This window comes from Entelurus aequoreus, linkage group LG11 (genome assembly GCF_033978785.1).
Source record: "Entelurus aequoreus isolate RoL-2023_Sb linkage group LG11, RoL_Eaeq_v1.1, whole genome shotgun sequence".
In the NCBI taxonomy this organism is placed as follows: domain Eukaryota; kingdom Metazoa; phylum Chordata; class Actinopteri; order Syngnathiformes; family Syngnathidae; genus Entelurus; species Entelurus aequoreus.
The window spans coordinates 11433161-11455614 of NC_084741.1; the positions used below are offsets into that span (position 1 = coordinate 11433161).

Genomic DNA, 22454 nt, shown 5'->3' on the forward strand with positions numbered 1-22454 from the left:
ATGAAAAAATAAAAGTAGGCCAGTTTTTTCAAAAGGCATGGCTTTTATTTACAAAAAAAAAGTATTGCCACTCAGTCAACATTGACAACAACATGACAAAATATTCTGTAACAATGTAAACATTTAAAACTTTTAACATTTAACAAAATTAAAAGTAGCTTATTTGCTTTTTAATGTGCAAATATAAAAGTAAACATCCAGTGCAAATCTTAATATTCTGCAATAGTATAAGCATTTCAAAAGTAAAAGTATTGCTTATTTTGCTTTAAAATGTGCAAAAATAAAGATAAACATCCAATACAAAAAAGTGCAAAACGAAATATTCTGTAACAACAGTGTAAACATTTCAACAAAAGTGAAAATATTGCTTATTTGCTAAAATGTGCAAAAATAAAGATAAACATCCAATACAAAAAAGTGCCAATCTAAATATTCTGGAGCACTGTAAACATTAAGTATTGCTTTTAAAATGTGCAAAATAAACATCCAGTCCAACACAGTACACAATAACCAATTCTACTCATTCCAGTGAGTGACTAACAGTTGTAATGAAGAAAGGTTAGCATGTCTACATGCTCTGGTTCTTTTCTTGTTTACAATATTCCCAGCAGCTGAAAATAGGCGCTCAGAAGGGGTCGATGTGGCTGGAACTGAGAGGTAATTAGCCTTCACCTCAAGCCAGGACTGCGAGTGAGCTGAGCTGCAGTTTAAGTTTCTAGTAGGTCAACGGGCTCATAGTCATGTTACTAGTAGTTGACTGGGAGGTGTTTATCATCATTTGGGGAGAGTCCGCTGCCTGATGCTCACCTGCTAAATACCTATCTGCTCGACGCTGAAGCGCTGACTACATGCGCTATGAATACGCACTGCTGATTGCCTGATAATGCTTCGTGTGTACCAATCAGATGGTTGTGTGGGTGGGCCAATGCTGCGTGTGTACCAATCAGATGGTTGTGTGGGTGGGACAATGCTGCGTGTGTACCAATCAGATGGTTGTATGGGTGGGACAATGCTGCGTGCTGAGACAGAGGCAGAGGAGCAAAGCAACTTGTTAAGACTTTAGCAGCTAAAGTTAGCTTTAGCTTAGAAACTCAAACATCACAGGGTTGGTCACAAACATCAGAGGGTGGGTCACAAACATCAGAGGGTGGGTCACAAACATCAGAGGGTGGGTCACAAACATCACAGGGTGGGTCACAAACATCAGAGGGTGGGTCACAAACATCAGAGGGTGGGTCACAAACATCAGAGGGTGGGTCACAAACATCACAGGGTGGGTCACAAACATCAGAGGGTGGGTCACAAACATCAGAGGGTGGGTCACAAACATCACAGGGTGGGTCACAAACATCAGAGGGTGGGTCACAAACATCAGAGGGTGGGTCACAAACATCAGAGGGTGTGAGTGAGATATTTGGAAGTTAGTGTTTTCTTCAAGCAAATACAAATAATAACAGAGGGAAGTAATAAAACAAATAGAAACAGAATATCTTTGAATCTCAGTCAAAGTCAAATAATGTGAAAATACCACAAATAGACAAAGTAGACTTTGAAAGAGTAAAATGCAGACAGTGTAAATAAACATGTCAACAATATTGATATTCTCTACTGCTAGCCACTGTTAGCATATCTGAGTTATTGTGCAGAAATATAACACTTATCATGTTACAAAATCCTTTTATTCATGATGCGGACACGTTTGTTACTGGATACTTTCTAATATGCCTTGCAGACTTTGTGCACCTATTTGTTTACTTGTATTGTCCAGCTGGTGTGCTACTGTGTGCTCAGCTGTTGCGTAGCTGCCAGTATGTTCACGGACTTGAAGTGGCAAATATTGTGTGCTCAGCTGTTGCGTAGCTGCCAGTATGTTCACGGACTTGAAGGGGCAAATATTTGTTGTCCTCAGATCGGCCGTCAGTGTGGATCCCTTCTATGAAATGTTGGCAGCCAGGAAGAAACGCATCTCACTGAAGAAGAAGGAAGAGCAGCCATAGATGGCCTCCCTCCTCCCTCCTCATCCTCCTCATCCCCTCACCCTCCTCATCCTCATCCTCCTCCATCCTTGTGGGACCACCTGGTCCTGATTGGACCTCAGATGAAGAAGAAGAAGAAGGCAGCTGCTCCTAACTTGTAAATATATTTATTCTCTGCTTTCATGCCACTGCATGTCATGTTCATGCAGCCCTTTGAAGGCGGGGCCTAGAAGACTGAAGGCGGGGCCTGGAAGATTAAGATGACATTTGGAGGCGGGGCCTAGAAGATTGCTTTTAGATTTGGAGGCGTGGCTCAAAACACTGACTTTAGATTTGAAGGCGTGGCCCAGAAGATTGACTTTAAATTTGAAGGCGGGGCCTAGAAGATTGAGACAAGATTTGTAGGCGTAGCTCAAAAGATTGACTTTAGATTTGAAGGCGGGGCTTAGAAAAGTGAAGGCGGGGCCTAGAAGATTGAGACAAGATTTGTAGGCGTAGCTCAAAAGATTGACTTTAGATTTGAAGGCGGGGCTTAGAAAAGTGAAGGCGTGGCCTAGAACATTGAGACAAGATTTGTAGGCGTAGCTCAAAAGATTGACTTAATATTTGAAGGCGGGGCCTAGAAAAGTGAAGGTGTGGCCTAAAAGATTGAAAAAGATTAATTTTAGATTTGAAGGCGGGGCTTAGAAGATTGAGACAAGATTTGTAGGCGTGGCCAAGAAGATTGACTTTAAATTTGAAGGCGGGGCCTAGAAGATTGAGACAAGATTTGTAGGCGTAGCTCAAAAGATTGACTTTAGATTTGAAGGCGGGGCTTAGAAAAGTGAAGGCGTGGCCTAGAACATTGAGACAAGATTTGTAGGCGTAGCTCAAAAGATTGACTTTAGATTTGAAGGCGGGGCCTAGAAAAGTGAAGATGTGGCCTAAAAGATTGAGACAAGCTTTGTAGGCGTGGCTCAAAAAGATTAATTTTAGATTTGAAGGCGGGGCTTAGAAGATTGAGACAAGATTTGTAGGCGTAACTCAAAAGATTGACTTTAGATTTGAAGGCGGGGCTTAGAAAAGTGAAGGCGTGGCCTAGAACATTGAGACAAGATTTGTAGGCGTAGCTCAAAAGATTGACTTAATATTTGAAGGCGGGGCCTAGAAAAGTGAAGGTGTGGCCTAAAAGATTGAGACAAGATTTGTAGGCGTGGCTCAAAAAGATTAATTTTAGATTTGAAGGCGGGGCTTAGAAGATTGAGACAAGATTTGTAGGCGTGGCTCAAAAAGATTAATTTTAGATTTGAAGGCGGGGCTTAGAAGATTGAGACAAGATTTGTAGGCGTGGCCCAGAAGATTGACTTTAAATTTGAAGGCAGGGCCTAGAAGATTGAGACAAGATTTGTAGGCGTAGCTCAAAAGATTGACTTTAGATTTGAAGGCGGGGCTTAGAAAAGTGAAGGCGTGGCCTAGAACATTGAGACAAGATTTGTAGGCGTCGCTCAAAAGATTGACTTTAGATTTGAAGGCGGGGCCTAGAAAAGTGAAGGTGTTGCCTAAAAGATTGAGACAAGCTTTGTAGGCGTGGCTCAAAAAGATTAATTTTAGATTTGAAGGCGGGGCTTAGAAGATTGAGACAAGATTTGTAGGCGTGGCTCAAAAGATTGACTTTAGATTTGAAGGCGGGGCCTAGAAGATTGAGACAAGATTTGTAGGCGTAGCTCAAAAGATTGACTTTAGATTTGAAGGCGGGGCTTAGAAAAGTGAAGGCGTGGTCTAAAATATTGAGACAAGATTTGTAGGCGTAGCTCAAAAGATTGACTTAATATTTGAAGGCGGGGCCTAGAAAAGTGAAGGTGTGGCCTAAAAGATTGAGACAAGCTTTGTAGGCGTGGCTCAAAAAGATTAATTTTAGATTTGAAGGCGGGGCTTAGAAGATTGAGACAAGATTTGTAGGCGTGGCTCAAAAGATTCCCTTTAGATTTGAAGGCGGGGCCTAGAAGAGTGAAGGCGTGGCCTAGAGGATTGAGACGAGATTTGTAGGCGTGGCTCAAAAGATTGATTTTAGATTTGAAGGCGTGGCCTAGAAGATTGACTTTAAATTTGAAGGCGGGGCCTAGAAGAGTGAAGGCGTGGCCTAGAAGATTGAGATGAGATTTGTAGGCGTGGCTCAAAAAGATTGACTTTAGATTTGAAGGCGGGGCCTAGAAAAGTGAAGGCGTGGCCTAGAAGATTGAGATGAGATTTGTAGGCATGGCTCAAAAAGATGAACTTTAGATTTGAAGGTGGGGCCTAGAAGATTGAGACGAGATTTGTAGGCGTGGCTCAAAAGATTGACTTTAGATTTGAAGGCGTGGCCTAGAAGATTTACTTTAAATTTGAAGGCGGGGCCTAGAAGAGTGAAGGCGTGGCCTAGAAGATTGAGATGAGATTTGTAGGCATGGCTCAAAAAGATGAACTTTAGATTTGAAGGCGGGGCCTAGAAGAGTGAAGGCGCGGCCTAGAAGATTGAGACGAGATTTGTAGGCGTGGCTCAAAATATTGACTTTAGATTTGAAGGCGGGGCCTGTGGCCCAGAAGTTGACTAAATATTTGAAGGTGTGGCCTAGGACAGTGAAGGCGGGGCCTAGAAGAGTGAAGGCATGGCCTAGTAGATTGAGATGAGATTTGTAGGCGTGGCTCAAAAGATTAACTTTTGATTTGAAGGCGTGGCCTACAAGATTGAGACAAGATTTGAAGGTGGGGCCCAGAAGATTGACTATAGATTTGAAGGCGTGTCCTCAAAGAGTGATGGCGTGGCCTAGAAGATTGAGACTTGATTTGAAGGTGTGGCCTGGAAGAGTGAAGGCGTGGCCTAAAAGATTGAGACATGATTTGAAGGCGTGGCCTAGAAGAGTGAAGGCGTGGCCCAGAAGATTGAGAGTGATTTGTAGGTGAGGCCTTGAATAGTGAAGGCGTGGCCTAAAAGATTGAGATGCGATTTGGAGGCATGGCCTTGCAGAGTGAAGGCGGGGCCTAAAAGATTGAGATGCGATTTGAAGGCATGGCCTAGAAGAGTGAAGGCGGGGCCTAAAAGATTGAGACAAGATTTGTAGGCGTGGCCCAGTAGAGACTTTAGATTTGATGGCAGAAAATTAAGATACAATTTGAAGGCGGGGCCCAGAAGAGTGAAGTCAGAGCCTACAAGATTGAGACACGATTTGAAGGCGTGGCCTAACAGATTGAGACGTGATTTGAAGGCATGGCCTTGCAGAGTGAAGGCGGGGCCTAAAAGATTGAGACACGATATGTAGGCGGGGCCCAGTAGATTGACTTTAGATTTGATGGCAGAAAATTAAGTTTAAATTTGAAGGCGGGCCTATAAAATTGAAGGCGGGCCCTAGAAGCTAGTAGGTGTAGTAAGCACAAGCATGGATGATTTTAATCTGCTGACTGTGCACATTTACAATAAATTGATTAGATTCCAGATCAGCAGATTAGTGTTAAGATGCATTTTATTTTGTAAGTGATGCATTTTATTTTGTAAGTGAAACTACAAGAATTGTTTACCGCACTTTATGGTTGAGTCTTTAGCGCCCTCCGGTGGTGTGTCAGCTAGGGAAGATGAATGATGATGATGATGACATTTTGTCTCCTCCGTCCTGCTCCTTCTTCTTGTCTTCTGGAACATTCTTGAAGTGCACAGCTGCCAAAAAGTAAGACAAACAAATGTTACAAAGTGTTTTTTTCTTTGTATTTATTGACTGTGAGATGAACAATTGTGTCCATGTAGCAAAAACACATCATGTGTGACAATAAAGACAAGAACATTCTGACATTCATCACTTCATTTATAACATATAACCATATAATAATATATCATATAACTTAACATAATATATCATGTAACCTAACATAATATATCATATAACCTAACATAATATATCATATAACTTAATATTTATAATAATATATCATAAAACCTAACATAATATATCATATAACTTAATATAATATAATAATATATCATACAACCTAACATAATATATCATATAACTTAATATAATATATCATACAACCTAACATAATATATTATATAACCTAACATAATATATAACCTAACATCTTATATCATATAACCTAACATAATATAATAATATAACATGTAACCTAACATAATATATCATATAACTTAATATAATATAATAATATATCATACAATCTAACATAATATATCATATAACCTAACATAATATATAACCTAACATCATATATCATATAACCTAACATAATATATCATATAACCTAACATAATATAATAATATAACACTTAACCTTACATAATATATCATATAACTTAACATAATATATCATATAACCTAGCATAAAATAATATATCATATAACCTAACATAATATAATAATATATCATATAACCTAACATTATATATTATATAACCTAACATAATATATCATATAACCTAACATAATGTAATAATATATCATATAGCCTAACATAATATAATAAAATATCATATAACCTAACATAATACATCAAATAACCTAACATAATATATCATATAACTTAATATAATATAATAATATATCATATAACCTAACATAACAATAATATATCATATAACCTAACATAATATATCATATAACCTAACATAATATATTTTATAACCTAACATAAATATAATAATATATCATATAACCTAACATAATATAATATATCATATAACCTAACATAATATATTATATAACCTAACATAAATATAATAATATATCATATAACCTAACATAATATAATATATCATATAACCTAACATAATATAACAATATATCATATAACCTAACATAATATATCATATAACCTAACATAATATATCATATAACCTAACATAATGATATATCATATAACCTAACATAATATATTATATAACCTAACATAAATATAATAATATATCATATAACCTAACATAATATAATATATCATATAACCTAACATAATATAACAATATATCATATAACCTAACATAATATATCATATAACCTAACATAATATAATAATACATCATATAACCTAACATAATATATCATATAACCTAACATAATATATCATATAACCTAACATAAAATAATGTATCATATAACCTAACATAATATATCATATAACCTAACATAATATAATAAAATATCATATAACCTAACATAATATATCAAATAACCTAACATAATATAATATATCATACAATTTAACATAATATAATAATATATCATATAACCTAACAATCTAACATATCAAATAACCTAACATGATATATCATATAACCTGACATACTATAATAATATATCATATAACTTAATATAATAATATATAATCAAACATAATATAATAATATATCATATAACCTAACATAATATAATAATATAACATATAACCTAACATAATATAATATGTCATGTAACCTAACATAATATAATATATCATATAACTTAACATAATATAATAATATATCATATAATCAAACTTAATATAATATCATATAACCTAACATAATATAATAATATAACATATAACCTAACATAATATAATATAACATACAACCTAACATAATATAATATAACATATAACCTAACATAATATAATATAACATATAACCTAACATAATATAATAATATATCATACAACCTAACATAATATAATATAACATATAACCTAACATAATATAATAATATAACATATAACCTAACATAATATAATATAACATATAACCTAACATAATATAACATATAACCTAACATAATATATCATATAACCTAACATAATATAATAATATAACATACAACCTAACATAATATAATATAACATATAACCTAACATAATATAATAATATATCATATAACCTAAAATAATATAATATTCATACTTGCCAGCCCTCCTGAATTTTCCGGGAGGCTCCTGAATTTCCGTGCCTCTCCCGAAAATCTCCCGGGACAACCATTCTCCCAAATGTCTTTCAATCTCCAGCTGGACTTAAGACACACCCCTCCAGGTCGGTGAGGACAGCCTGTCGTCACGTCCGCTTGGCCAAGCAAAAAGTAACCACAGAACACTACACCTTATAGTGTTCTGTGGTTACAGAACACTACACATTATAGTGTTCTGTGGTCAACTTTTTGCTTGGCAAGTGTGGGAGTCTCTTCTGAAGTATGAAGTAAGGAGACGTAACTTCATCACCTCGCCTGGTTATTGACTCCAACCCAGAATATTACCCTGCCCATACCTATGATCCTTCAAAGACTGTGCTACTGGACATCTGCATGGTGGATCTGTGAGCAGACAAGCGGAGAAGTTTCTAGATGTGTTGACCATTCCTACTCCCCTCTCTTCAGTCACCACCACAGAACACGCCGACCTCACCAAACGCCACAAAGAGCTTCCAAAAGGCGAGCGTTTCTCCACAAGTTGAGCAGGTGCAGAGTCCCGGGTAACAATGTGTGTCTCCCAAACATCATCAGGGTCAAGAGAGGGAGTCAGAGACCAGTTCAATTGCATAGCAATTGAATCCAAGTCCAATACGGACGCTGTCCCTGGCACAGGGAGAGGCCCTGCGCTCACCCTCCGACAAATATCAAACTTTGATAAGCGCTGGCTATGTTCAACAGGCATCACAGGGTCTGGAGAGAAACGTCCCCGTTGTGGAGCAGCAGGTGACAGGAAATACAAGACCGAGACTTCCCGGGCTCCGGAGAAGATTTGTTGTTGAAGGAAAGGGAAAAGAAAAGGTGAAACGGGGCACACCTGCGAGCAGAGAAAGTGGGGGATGGCGTCGGCGGGTGAGCCCACAGGGCGTTCCGCTGGGGTGTGAGACGCCACACCTTTTCTACTACACATCACAATCTCTAGCCACACTTTTGGACTTCGGTCTGGGAATGTGGACAGCAGTACTTTTTGTTTTGTCTCTTCCAGGTACCTGTACTCGAAGGTGAAGCCCTCCTTCTTCCTCTGGCCCCATTTCGCATAGTCAAAGTAAATGTAAGTGCCCTGCAAGCACACAGCGCCTCGTTAGCAGCAAGCAAACAGGAGCGAATCAAGCGCTCCTTTTCTTAAAGGGGAACTGCACTTTTTTGGAGCGTCAATCACAATCCTTATGGAAGACAAGAACATTTATCTCTTTCATGCATTCTACGTGCTCAAATAAGACTAACAATGGCAGTACACTATTACTACATATTGTATAAAGCCCTCTAAAATACATTCAACAATACTGATAGGTATTAGCCATTTTGTTATTATAAGCGCTAACGCAGAGGAACTACTTTTAGGAGTGTTGTGATGACACGCTATATCAGGGGTCACCAACCTTTTTGCAACCAAGAGCTACTTCTTGGGTACTGATTAATGCGAAGGGCTACCAGTTTGATACACACTTAAATAAATTGCCAGAAATAGCCAATTTGCTCAATTTACCTTTAACTCTATGTTATTATTAGTAATTAATGATATTTACACTTAATTGAACGGTTTAAAAGAGGAGAAAACACGAACAAAATGACAATTAAATTTTGAAACATAGTTTATCTTCAATTTCGACTCTTTAAAATTCAAATTTCAACCGCAAAAAAGAAGAGAAAAACTTAAAAAAGAATTTATGGAACATCATTAGTAATTTTTCCTGATTAAGATAATTTTAGAATTTTGATTAAATAGGTTAAAATCCAATCTGCACTTTGTTAGAATATATAACAAATTGGACCAAGCTATATTTCTAACAAAGACAAATCATTATTTCTTCTAGATTTTCCAGAACAAAATTTTTAAAAGAAATTCAAAAGACTTTGAAATAAGATTTAAATTTGATTCTACAGATTTTCTAGATTTGCCAGAATAATTTTTTTGAATTTTAATCATAAGTTTGAAGAAATATTTCACAAATATTCTTTGTCGAAAAAACAGAAGCTAAAATGAAGAATTAAATTTATTATTCTTTACAATAAAAAAAAAAAAACATTTACTTGAACATTGATTTAAATTGTCAGGAAAGAAGAGGAAGGAATTTAAAAGGTAAAAAGGTATATGTGTTTAAAAATCCTAAAATCATTTTTAAGGTTGTATTTTTTCTCTAAAATTGTCTTTCTGAAAGTTATAAGAAGCAAAGTAAAAAAAATTAATGAATTTATTTAAACAAGTGAAGACCATGTCTTTAAAATATTTTCTTGGATTTTCAAATTCTATTTGAGTTTTGTCTCTCTTAGAATTAAAAATGTTGGGCAAAGCGAGACCAGCTTGCTAGTAAATAAATAAAATTTAAAAAATAGAGGCAGCTCACTGCTAAGTGCTGCTATTTTTAGAACAGGCCGGCGGGCTACTCATCTGGTCCTTACGGGCTACCTGGTGCCCGCGGGCACCGCGTTGGTGACCCCTGCGCTATATTGACATATTGAGCTGCTGCATCGCCTCAGAGTTGGTGAAAGTTCATTGTAGATCCTGGATAGTAGAAGGTTGTGGACATAAACCCACAAGTTGGTCAACTTTGACATCCAACTTAGACCTGGAGATGGCCAGAAAGACGCCAAAAGAGGCTTATTTGCGGCACCTTATTTTTTTTTAACTGTTTGTGAGGATTCTGATGAATTGTTCAAGTGAAGGGGAAGATATAAACATCCCATCCGTCTTTATCCCAGTGAGAGCAGACATTGTACTGTAAGTGATTGTGTTGTGGTTTTATTGGCAAGTCTAATTCAATGATTTTTAATGCCACCTAAAATAAATGTATTGCCCATGTCCTACTTCAGTTAGTGAGCGTTTCATTCAAATGATTCACCTAAATTCCGGACTATACGCGGCTACGTTCTTCCTACGCTTTAAATCCTGCGGCTTTTAAAAGTAATTGATGGATATTTCTTCGCTGACAACTATAATGCAGATGGTTTAAAAAAACAAAACACAGCAAAGACCCTGAAAATGGTGCTATGGCGCCATCTTTTGGACAAGTTCGCACACTGCCGGTGCTGCTGGGTAAATGTGAATTCCTGTTGTCTAAAGCTTTAAACCGGAAGTAGAAGTGGCTGTCCATAGCGTTTCTACTCGTGTGGATTTGAAGCGTTTGTGAGGATTCTGATGAATTGTTCAAGTGAAGGGGAAGATATAAACATCCCATCAGTCTTTATCCCAGTGAGAGCAGACATTGGACTGTAAGTGATTGTGTTGTGGTTTTATTGGCAGGTATCAGCAAGTCTAATTCAATGATTTTTTTTGTGATGGAGTGATTGGAGCACATACCGTATTTTTCGGAGTATAAGTGGCTCCGGCCGAAAATGCATAATAAAGAAGGAAAAAAACATATATAAGTCGCACTGGAGTATAAGTCGCATTTTTGGGGTGAAATGTATTTGATAAAAGCCAACAGCAAGAATAGACATTTGAAAGGCAATTTAAAATTAAAGCTGCAAGCAGCGTTGGTCGGGTCCGCATTTTGGCAGGTGCTAGTCCTAGGTGTCCCAATACTTTTGTCCAGTGGTAGTCCCGAGTGAGACCTACATCGAGGTTTTTGTTTCGTGTCTCTACGATATTCGTACTGGCAGTTAGAGGAAGTTGTGTCTGTGTCTTTTTCGTAGGTGTTGCGGCACAGTGGTTGTTTTCTTTGAAGGCTCGTAAAATCAAAACCGTACTACTAATCATAACGCTTTCGTGAAATTGTAATCAGAAGGGTTCAATCTCTCTCCTGTAGCGGTTGGAAGCCGAAACGACAAACGTGTTCGGAGGTGATAATGTTTGATGTTTGGTGACCGGTTTTAACAAAAATTTTGTTTTGAAGGAGGGATAGCAAACTTCCTGTTGATTTTTGCTGAAGGATGTCAATCTATGAAATGTAGGTCTAGGTGAGACCTACGTAGAGGTATTTGTTTCATGTCTCTAAGACGTTCCTACCGGACGTTACAAGCAGTTTTGTCTGAGTTTTCCTCTGAGGAGCAGTTATTTCTGTTTTATTCAAAAATTGCGCTAGAGCACAATTTTGAGTTTTGGGGTTTGGGTTTTTTTTTAGATTGCAATTTTTACCAGTCCTGATGTGTGTGAGAAGTTTGGTGAGTTTTAAAGTATTTTAAGGGGGTCAAATTACAGCTCAAAGAGGCAAAAATGAGTTTTTTTAGTACATTTTTGTCTTGAAGGGAAAATTGCCAACTTCCTGTTGGTTTTTGCCCGAGGATGTAAAATTATGAAATGTAGGTCTAAGTCTGACCTACATAGAGGTTTTTGTTTCATGTCTCTACGACCTTCCTAGTGGGAGTTACAGGCAGTTTGTTTTTGTTTTTTCCTAGGGGGCGCTAGAACGCAATTTTGATTTTTGGGGTTTGGTTTTTTTATTAACTTGCAATTTTCGCAGGTCCTGATGTGTGTGTCAAATTTGGTGAGTTTTGAAGCATGTTAAGTGGGTCAAATTGCAGCTCGAAGATATAATAATAATAATAATAAACCTTACAATAACAATAGGTTCCTTTGTACCCTGTATAAAGGACTCCCTGTGGGAGTCCTTTATACAGGGTACATGCGGACCCTAATAAATCAAGAATAGTGAACAACAGGCTGAATAAGTGTACGTTATATGAGGCATAAATAACCAACTGGTATGTTAACGTAACATATTATGGTAAGAGTCATTCAAATAACTATAACATATAGAACATGCTATACGTTTACCAAACAATCTGTCACTCCTAATCGCTAAATTGCCCTCCCACCTCGCCTGTTTAAGGAGTTACTTGCTACTATTGGATCAAGTGTGTCCTTAACATTATCAATAGTAGCCTCTCTTCTGGAATAGTTCCAGTAGAGTTGAAACATGCAGTGGTACGAGCTCTACTTCAAAAACCAAGCCTCGACCCCTCTCTCCTCTCTAACCTTAGACCTATCTCTAATCTTCCATACATTTCCAGAATATTAGAGAAGGTTGTCTACAGTCAATTGTTGCCCTTCTTAGAGGATAATGCTATCACTGAGTTGTTCCAGTCCGGTTTTAAAGCCCTCCACAGCACAGAGTCAGCGCTTCTAAAAGTTTTTAACGATATCCTCCTGTCAACTGATTCTGGTAAATATGTTGTCCTGGTGCTTTTAGATCTGTCTGCTGCTTTCGACACCGTCAACCACGCCACCTTAATCACTCGTCTTGAGAACTGTGTGGGCATTAAGGGCGCCGCCCTCAACTGGTTCCGGTCGTACTTAACCGACAGGAGTTTTTGTGTAAAAATAGACAGTTTTATGTCTTACACAGCTCCTTTACCACATGGGGTTCCCCAGGGCTCAATCCTTGCCCCAATCTTATTTGCGCTTTACCTTCTCCCCCTTGGTTCTATTTTTAGGAAGTACGATATTGCATTTAATTTTCATGCCGATGATTGCCAGATTTATTTTCCCATGGCACAAAATAACACGGTTCAACGCCTTACTGACTGCCTGCACGACATCAAAGCCTGGCTTTCAGCTAACTTCCTGAGCCTAAATGAAGACCAAACAGAAGTTATGTTGTTCGGTCCAAGTCGCTCTCCCTCCCCCAACGTTGACCTCGGCACTCTGACCCCGTATCTCAGCGACTGTGTCACAAACCTGGGGGTAAAGTTCCACTCAGATTTTAAATTCGAAAAACAAATCAGCAGCGTCGTACAAAAAAGCTTTTATCAATTACGCCAAATAGCGAAAGTGAAACCGCTTCTATCAGGACATGATCTCGAGAAATTAATCCACGCCTTTATCTCGACTTGTCTTGACTACTGCAATGCCCTGTATGTAGGCATTAGCCAGGCCTGCAGCTCGTGCAGAACTCTGCTGCTCGTCTGCTAACACGGACCCGCAGACGTGAGCACATCACCCCTATATTAGCGGCCCTTCACTGGCTCCCTGTGCGTTACAGAATCAAATTTAAACTCCTTTTATTTGTTTTTAAATGTCTAAACAACCTCGCGCCAACATATCTCTCCGACCTCCTTCAGCCTTACTGCCCCACCCGATCCCTAAGATCAGCCGATCAGCTGCTACTGACGGTCCTGGACACAAGGCTGAAGCTTAGAGGTGACAGAGCTTTCGCCGCTGCTGCTCCCAAGCTCTGGAACAACCTACCTCTGAGTGTTAGACAAGCCTCCTCTCTTCCTGTTTTTAAATCTCTCTTAAAAACATACTTTTATTCCATGGCTTTTAACACTGAGTGATATCCATCCTGCAATGGCGCCCCATAATACACCTGCTGTGAACCTGTTTTTATGTTTTATTTATTTATTTTTTATCGTGTTCTGTTTGTGTTGTGTTGTGTTTGCTCGGTTCTCGTATTATCTTTTAACCTGCCCATTGTACAGCACTTTGGCTACCCCTGTGGTCAATTTTAAATGTGCTTTATAAATAAAGTTGATTTGATTTGATTTGATTTAAATCCCATGAAATCTTTTACGTCTATTCCGGGGGTCGGCAACCCGCGGCTCTACAGCCGCATGCGGCTCTTTAGCGCCGCCCTAGTGGCTCTCTGGAGCTTTTTCAAAAATGTATGAAAAATGGAAAAAGATGAGGGGGAAAAAATATATATTTTTTGTGTTAAAGGCCTACTAAAATGATTTTTTTTTAAATTTAAACGGGAATAGCAGATCCATTCTATGTGTCATACTTGATCATTTCGCGATATTGCCATATTTTTGCTGAAAGGATTTAGTAGAGAAAATCGACGATAAAGTTCGCAACTTTTGCTCGCTGATAAAAAAAAGCCTTGCCTGTACCGGAAGTAGCGTGACGTCACAGGAGCTAGTATTCCTCACAATTCCCCATTGTTTACTATGGAGCGAGAGAGATTCGGACCGAGAAAGTGACGATTACCCCATTAATTTGAGCGAGGATGAAAGATTCGTAGATGAGGAACGTTACAGTGAAGGACTTGAGAGGCAGTGATGGACGTATCTTATTTCGCTCTGACCGTAACTTAGGTACAAGCTGGCTCATTGGATTCCACACTCTCTCCTTTTTCTATTGTAGATCACAGATTTGTATTTTAAACCACCTCGGATACTATATCCTCTTGAAAATGAGAGTCGAGCACGCGAAATGGACATTTAAAGTGACTTTTATCTCCGAGACAATACATCGGTGACACACTTAGCTACTGAGCTAACGTGCTAGCATCGTTCTCAAATGAAGATAGAAACAAAATAAATAAACCCCTGACTGGAAGGATAGACAGAAGAGCAAAAATACTATTAAACCATGTACATGTAACTACACGGTTAAAAATTCTCAGCCCGGTAAGGCGTAACAATGCTGTTGCTAACGACGCTAAGGCTAATTTAGCAACTTAGCAACCGGACCTCACAGAACTATGTACTCTCTCCTTTTTCTATTGTGTATCACGGATTTGTATTTTAAACCACCTCGGATACTATATCCTCTTGAAAATGAGAGTCCAGCACGCGAAATGGACATTTAAAGTGACTTTTATCTCCAAGACAATACATCGGTGACACACTTAGCTACTGAGCTAACGTGCTAGCATCGTTCTCAAATGAAGATAGAAACAAAATAAATAAACCCCTGACTGGAAGGATAGACAGAAGAGCAAAAATACTATTAAACCATGGACATGTAAATACACGGTTAAAAATTCTCAGCCTGGTAAGGCGTAACAATGCTGTTGCTAACGACACTAAGGCTAATTTAGCAACTTAGCAACCGGAACTCACAGAACTATGTACTCTCTCCTTTTTCTATTGTGTATCACGGATTTGTATTTCAAACCACCTCGGATACTATATCCTCTTGAAAATGAGAGTCGAGCACGCGAAATGGACATTTAAAGTGACTTTTATCTCCAAGACAATACATCGGTGACACACTTAGCTACTGAGCTAACGTGCTAGCATCGTTCTCAAATGAAGATAGAAACAAAATAAACAAACCCCTGACTGGAAGGATAGACAGAAGATCAACAATACTATTAAACCATGTACATGTAACTACACGGTTAAAAATTCTCAGCCTGGTAAGGCTTAACAATGCTGTTGCTAACGACGCTAAGGCTAATTTAGCAACTTAGCAGCCGGAACTCACGGAACTATGATAAAACATTAGCGCTCCACCTACGCCAGCCAGCCCTCATCTTCCCATCAACAGCCGTGCTCACCTGCGTTCCAGCGATCAACGGCGCGACGAAGGACTTCATCCGTGGGTTTGGCGGCAAGCATCGGCTAGGCGTCTTCTATCAGGGTAAGTAGTCCTTGTTGTGTTGCTGTAAGTATTGCACTTAGCCGCTAAGACACCGATCCCACCTACAACGTTCTTCTTTGCAGTCTCCATTGTTCATTAAACAAATTGCAAAAGATTCACCAACACAGATGTCCAGAATACTGTGGAATTTTGTCGAAGAAAACAGAGCTTTGTGTATTGTGTCTAATAGGGCCCAAACACTTCCGTGCATTTTATGACGTCACGCGCATAAATCATATCCAAAGGAGGTTTTCAACCGGAAGTGTGGCAGGAATTTTAAAATGTCACTTTATAAGTTAACCCGGCCGTATTGGCATGTGTTTCAATGTTAAGATTTCATCATTGATATATAAACTATCAGACTGCGCGGTCGCTAGTAGTGGCTTTCAGTAGGCCTTTAATATGGTTTATGTAGGACAGGGGTCGGCAACCTAAAATGTTGAAAGAGCCATATTGGAGCAAAAATACAAAAACAAATCTGTCTGGAGCCGCAACAAATTAGAAGCCATATTACATACAGCAGGGGTCACCAACGTGGTGCCCGAGGGCACCAGGTAGCCCGTAAGGACCAGATGAGTAGCCCGCTGGCCTGTTCTAAAAATAGCTCAAATAGCAGCACTTACCAGTGAGCTGCATCTATTTTTTAATTTTTTTTATTTACTAGCAAGCTGGTCTCGCTTTGCCCAACATTTTTAATTCTAAGAGAGACAAAACTCAAATAGAATTTGAAAATCCAAGAAAATATTTTAAAGACTTGGTCTTCACTTGTTTGAATAAATTCATTAATTTTTTTACTTTGCTTCTTATAACTTTCAGAAAGACAATTTTAGAGAAAAAATACAACCTTAAAAATGATTTTAGGGTTTTTAAACACATATACCTTTTTACCTTTTAAATTCCTTCCTCTTCTTTCCTGACAATTTAAATCAATGTTCAAGTAAATTTATTTTTTTTATTGTAAAGAATAATAAATACATTTTAATTTAATTCTTCATTTTAGCTTCTGTTTTTTCGACGAAGAATATTTGTGAAATATTTCTTCAAACGTATTATGATTAAAATTCAAAAAAATGATTCTGGCAAATCTAGAAAATCTGTAGAATCAAATGTAAATCTTATTTCAAAGTCTTTTGAATTTATTTTAAAATGTTTGTTCTGGAAAATCTAGAAGAATTAATGATTTGTCTTTGTTAGAAATATAGCTTGGTCCAATTTGTTATATATTCTAACAAAGTGTAGATTGGATTTTAACCTATTTAAAACATGTCATCAAAATTCTAAAAATTAATCTTAATCAGGAAAAATTACTAATGATGTTCCATAAATTCTTTTTTTAAGTTTTTCTCTTCTTTTTTTCGGTTGAATTTTGAATTTTAAAGAGTCGAAATTGAAGATAAACTATGTTTCAAAATTTAATTGTCATTTTTTTCGTGTTTTCTCCTCTTTTAAACCGTTCAATTAAGTGTAAATATCATTAATTATTAATAATAACATAGAGTTAAAGGTAAATTGAGCAAATTGGCTATTTCTGGCAATTTATTTAAGTGTGTATCAAACTGGTAGCCCTTCGTATTAATCAGTACCCAAGAAGTAGCTCTTGCTTTCAAAAAGGTTGGTGACCCCTGACATACAGATAGTGTGTCATGAGATATACATTGAATTGAGATGACTTAAAGGAAACTAAATGAGCTCAAATATAGCTACAGGTGAGGCATAATGATGCAATATGTACATATAGCTAGCCTAAATAGCATGTTAGCATCGATTAGCTTGCAGTCATGCAGTGACCAAATATGTTTGATTAGCACTCCACACAAGTCAACAACATCAACAAAACTCACCTTTGTGTATTCACGCACAACGTTAACAGTTGGGTGGACAAAATGAGACAGAAAAAGAAGTGGCATAAAACACGTCCTAGAAAGTCGGAGAAAGTTATACATGGAAACAAACTAAAGGTGAGTTCAAGGACCACCAAAATTAGTAGGACAAAACGGCGCTCGCCAAATACTCGAATCAGTGAAGCATGTTTAATATAAACAGTGTGCTTTATAACAATTAGGGAGGTTTGTGTCATGTTTGTCCTTATACAGAAACCATATTAAAACCAAAAAAAATTGTTTTTTCCCCTCATCTTTTTCCATTTTTCATACATTTTTGAAAAAGCTTCAGAGAGCCACTAGGGCGGCGCTAAAGAGCCACATGCGGCTCTAGAGCCGCGGGTTGCCGACCTCTGATGTAGGAGGACAAACATGACACTAATTGTTATAAAGCACACTGTTTATATTAAACATGCTTCACTGAGTCGAGTATTTGGCGAGCGCCGTTTTGTCCTACTCATTTTGGCGGTCCTTGAACTCACCGTAGTTTGTTTATGTGTAGAACTATCTCCGACTTTCTAGGACGTGTTTTATGCCACTTCTTTTTCTGTCTCATTTTGTCCACCACGCTTTTAACGTGGTGCGTGAATGCACAAAGGTGAGTTTTGTTGATGTCATTGACTTGTGTGGAGTGCTAATCAGACATATTTGGTCACTGCATGACTGCAAGCTAATCGATGCTAACATGCTATTTAGGCTAGCTATATGTACATATAGGCGAGGGCGGACCTACGTCACTTCCGCCTACCAATCCCCTAGCAACCGGGAATTCGTTGCAAACAAACCAGCGAACACAGCATTGACAGAAAAAGCATTTAACGAGCGTTGTGGCTTGGAAGTCGGCGTTAAATCCTTCATTTACGCATTTTTACTTATTCGCATATCGTGTGAAAAAACGAAAATGTATTATTTGCGTCAGACTCGTCTCAGTGAACTTTAAAGCTTCTCAGGCTTAGCTTAGCTTGCTAGTTAGCTTAGCCTGCGCGCTACTAAGAAAGAGACGCGGAAGTTATCAACAACAAGATCAAGTGTTAGTGTATAAAATATTGAGAGATTTGAGGGCTACATGTATTGTTTAAGTACAACAAAGGAGAGTTTAAACAGAGAATGGGGAGGTGGCAAAATAACCTAAGAAGGAAAGTAATACCAAGATTACGGGTAAATAATACTGGAATGTCCGGCAAAAAAAACCCAAAAGAAAGCAGACTGACCCCTAGTAGCCTGGTCCTTGTAAGTTGTAGCCTTATGAAGGCGCAGTACAGCAAGCGAATAATGTACAAAATATATGTCTTTGTATTGAAAAGTCTTGCAGACAGCATTTTGCGACTGTCTTGAAAAGTTGATTAAATGGCAACATGAAAATTATAGGGTTTATTGGTTTTTAAAAACCCAACTGTTAAGTGCAAATTTAAATGAAACTGTTTTTCGAAAATAGCTAGCTAGGCTATAGACCAGGGGTCACCAACCTTTTTGAAACCAAGAGCTATTTCTTGGGTAGTGATTAATGCGAAGGGCTACCAGTTTGATACACACTTCAATAAATTGCCAGAAATAGCCAATTTGCTCAATTTACCTTTAACTCTGTTATTATTTATAATTAATGATATTTACTCTTAATTGAACGGTTTAAAAGAGGAGAAAACACGAAAAAAACGACAATTAAATTTTGAAACATAGTTTATCTTCAATTTCGACTCTTTAAAATTCAAGATTCAACCGAAAAAAAGAAGAGAAAAACTAGCTAATTCGAATCTTTTTGAAAAAATTAAAAAAATAATTTATGGAACATCATTAGTAATTTTTGCTGATTAAGATTAATTTTAGAATTTTGATGACATGTTTTAAATAGGTTAAAATCCAATCTGCACTTTGTTAGAATATATAACAAATTGGACCAAGCTATATTTCTAACAAAGACAAATCATTATTTCTTCTAGATTTTCCAGAACAACATTTTTAAAAGAAATTAAAAAGACTTTGAAATAAGATTTAAATTTGATTCTACAGATTTTCTAGATTTGCCAGAATATTTTTTTTAAATTTTAATCATAATAAGTTTGAAGAAATATTTCACAAATATTCTTCGTCGAAAAAACAGAAGCTAAAATGAAGAATTAAATTAAAATGTATTTATTATTCTTTACAATAAAAAAATTAATTTACTTGAACATTGATTTAAATTGTCAGGAAAGAAGAGGAAGAAATTTAAAAGGTAAAAAAGGTGTATATGTTTAAAAATCCTAAAATCATTTTTAGGGTTGTATTTTTTCTCTAAAATTGTCTTTCTGAAAGTTATAAGAAGCAAAGTAAAACAATTAATGCATTTATTTAAACAAGTGAAGACCAAGTCTTTAAAATATTTTCTTGGATTTTCAAATTCTATTTGAGTTTTGTCTCTCTTAGAATTAAAAATGTCGGGCAAAGTGAGACCAGCTTGCTAGTAAATAAATAAAATTTAAAAAATAGAGGCAGCTCACTGGTAAGTGCTGCTATTTGAGCTATTTTTAGAACAGGCCAGCGGGCTACTCATCTGGTCCTTACGGGCTACCTGGTGCCCGCGGGCACCGCGTTGGTGACCCCTGGTCTAGGGTAATAATAATAATAATAATATATTTTATTTGTAAAAAGCACTTTACATTGAGTAAACAACCTCAAAGTGCTACAGGGTATTAAAAAAATACAAATTAAAAGATAATAAAAAAATAAATACAATTAAAAACTAGAACAGCCAAATAGCTCAAACTAGTATGCATGTATCTAAATAAAAGGCTTTTTTTAAAAGAACGGTTTTTAAGCCTTTTTTAAATGCATCCACAGTCAATACACTTATTAATGACGAAAAGTTTTATTTTTCTGCGATTAATTTAGAGTTAACTATGAACAAAATGCAATTAATCGGGATTAAATATTTCAATAGTTTGACGGCATTCTGTTCCAGCTTGTCACAACTTATTTGGAGTTTCTTGGTCATGTTCTGGGTGTAGTTTTACTTCCTGTCTTGCGCTTTTATTTTGTGGTTATCCACTTCCTGTTGTGCCCCTTTCCTACAGCAGCTTTACGCCCGCCTCTGAGCACTTTTACATTTCATTCCCTCATTCGTTCACACATCCATTCATTCATTTGTTCATACATCCATTCATTCATTTTGTTCATACATTCGTTCGTTCATTCATACATCCGGATCCGTTCATTCATTTATTGATTCACACATCCGTTCGTTCGCTCATAAATTCATACATCCATTCCTACATGCGTTCATTCATTCATTTATACATCCATTCATACATCTGTTCATTCATTTATACACCCATTCAATCGTTTGTTCATTCATTCGGTCATACATTCCTTCATTCAACTATTTGTTCATTCATTCATACGTTTGTTCATTCATTCATACATTTGTTTGTTCATTAATTCATTTGTGCGTTCATTCATACATTCCTTTATTCATACATTTATTATTTTCATTTCTTTATACATTCATTAATTCATACATTAATTTGTTTATTCATTCGTTTGTTAATTCATTCATACATTCATTAGTTCATGCATTCATCAATTCATTTGTTCATTCATACATTTGCTCATTCGTTCATACTTTCATTCATTCATTCACACATTTGTTCATTCATTCATATATCTATTCATTCACTCAATCATTAATTTGTTAATTCATCTGTTTGTTCGTCATTCATACACTTGTTCATTCCTACACCTGTTCATTTTTACATACAAAGATTTGTTCATTTATTCATCCGTTCGTTCATTTATTCGTTCATAAATTATTTTGCTCATTCATCCGTTACATTAATTTGTTCATTCATGCGGTCATTTTCACATTCATGCATTTGTTCATTTATTCCTTTGTTCATTAATTCATTCATACATTTATTCGTTGATTTATACATTTGCTCATTTGTACGCTTGTTCATTCATGTTCCCTTCATTCATATGTTTGTTTGCTCATTCATTCATTCCTTCACACATTTGTTCATTCATTCATACATCTATTCAGTCACTCAATCATTAGTTTGTTAATTCATCTGTTTGTTCGTTCATTCATACATCCGTTCATTGATACACCCGTTCATTTTTACATACAAAGATTTGTTCACTTATTCATCTGTCCGTTCATTTATTCGTTCATTAATTATTTTGCTCATTCATTCGTTCTTACATTCTTTTATTCATTCATGCGTTCATTTTCACATTCATGCATTTGTTCATTTATTCCTTTGTTCATTCATTCATTCATACATACATTCCTTTGTTTATTCATTCATACATTTATTCGTTCATTTATACATGTGCTCATCTGTACGCTTGTTCATTCATGTTCGTTCATTCATATATTTGTTTGCACATTCATTCATTCCTTCACACATTTGTTCATTCATTC

The 22454-nt window shown here is 36.7% G+C and overlaps 3 protein-coding genes across 5 annotated transcripts in view; 1 reads left to right on the forward strand and 2 right to left on the reverse strand.

The window, feature by feature from the left end:
• Nucleotides 1–5770, forward strand: part of cyth2 (cytohesin 2) — a 48204-nt gene extending 42434 nt beyond the window's left edge. For both annotated transcript variants that reach the window (XM_062062491.1, XM_062062490.1), the window contains exon 12: nucleotides 1910–5770. In XM_062062491.1, coding sequence (XP_061918475.1) covers nucleotides 1910–1997 — 88 coding nt within the window. In that variant the 3' untranslated portion in view covers nucleotides 1998–5770. The remainder of the gene's footprint in view (nucleotides 1–1909) is intronic.
• The window catches only part of prpf31 (PRP31 pre-mRNA processing factor 31 homolog (yeast)), a 342441-nt gene that overhangs the window by 61091 nt on the left and 258896 nt on the right, over nucleotides 1–22454 (reverse strand). The window lies entirely within an intron of this gene.
• Nucleotides 2144–18085, reverse strand: LOC133660482 (uncharacterized). Its single transcript, XM_062064021.1, has 3 exons — nucleotides 18017–18085; nucleotides 8216–8987; nucleotides 2144–2529 (listed from the first exon to the last, which is right to left on the reverse strand). Exons 1-3 carry the CDS (start codon nucleotides 18080–18082, stop codon nucleotides 2144–2146), a joined length of 1224 nt encoding a protein of 407 aa, XP_061920005.1. The 5' UTR covers nucleotides 18083–18085.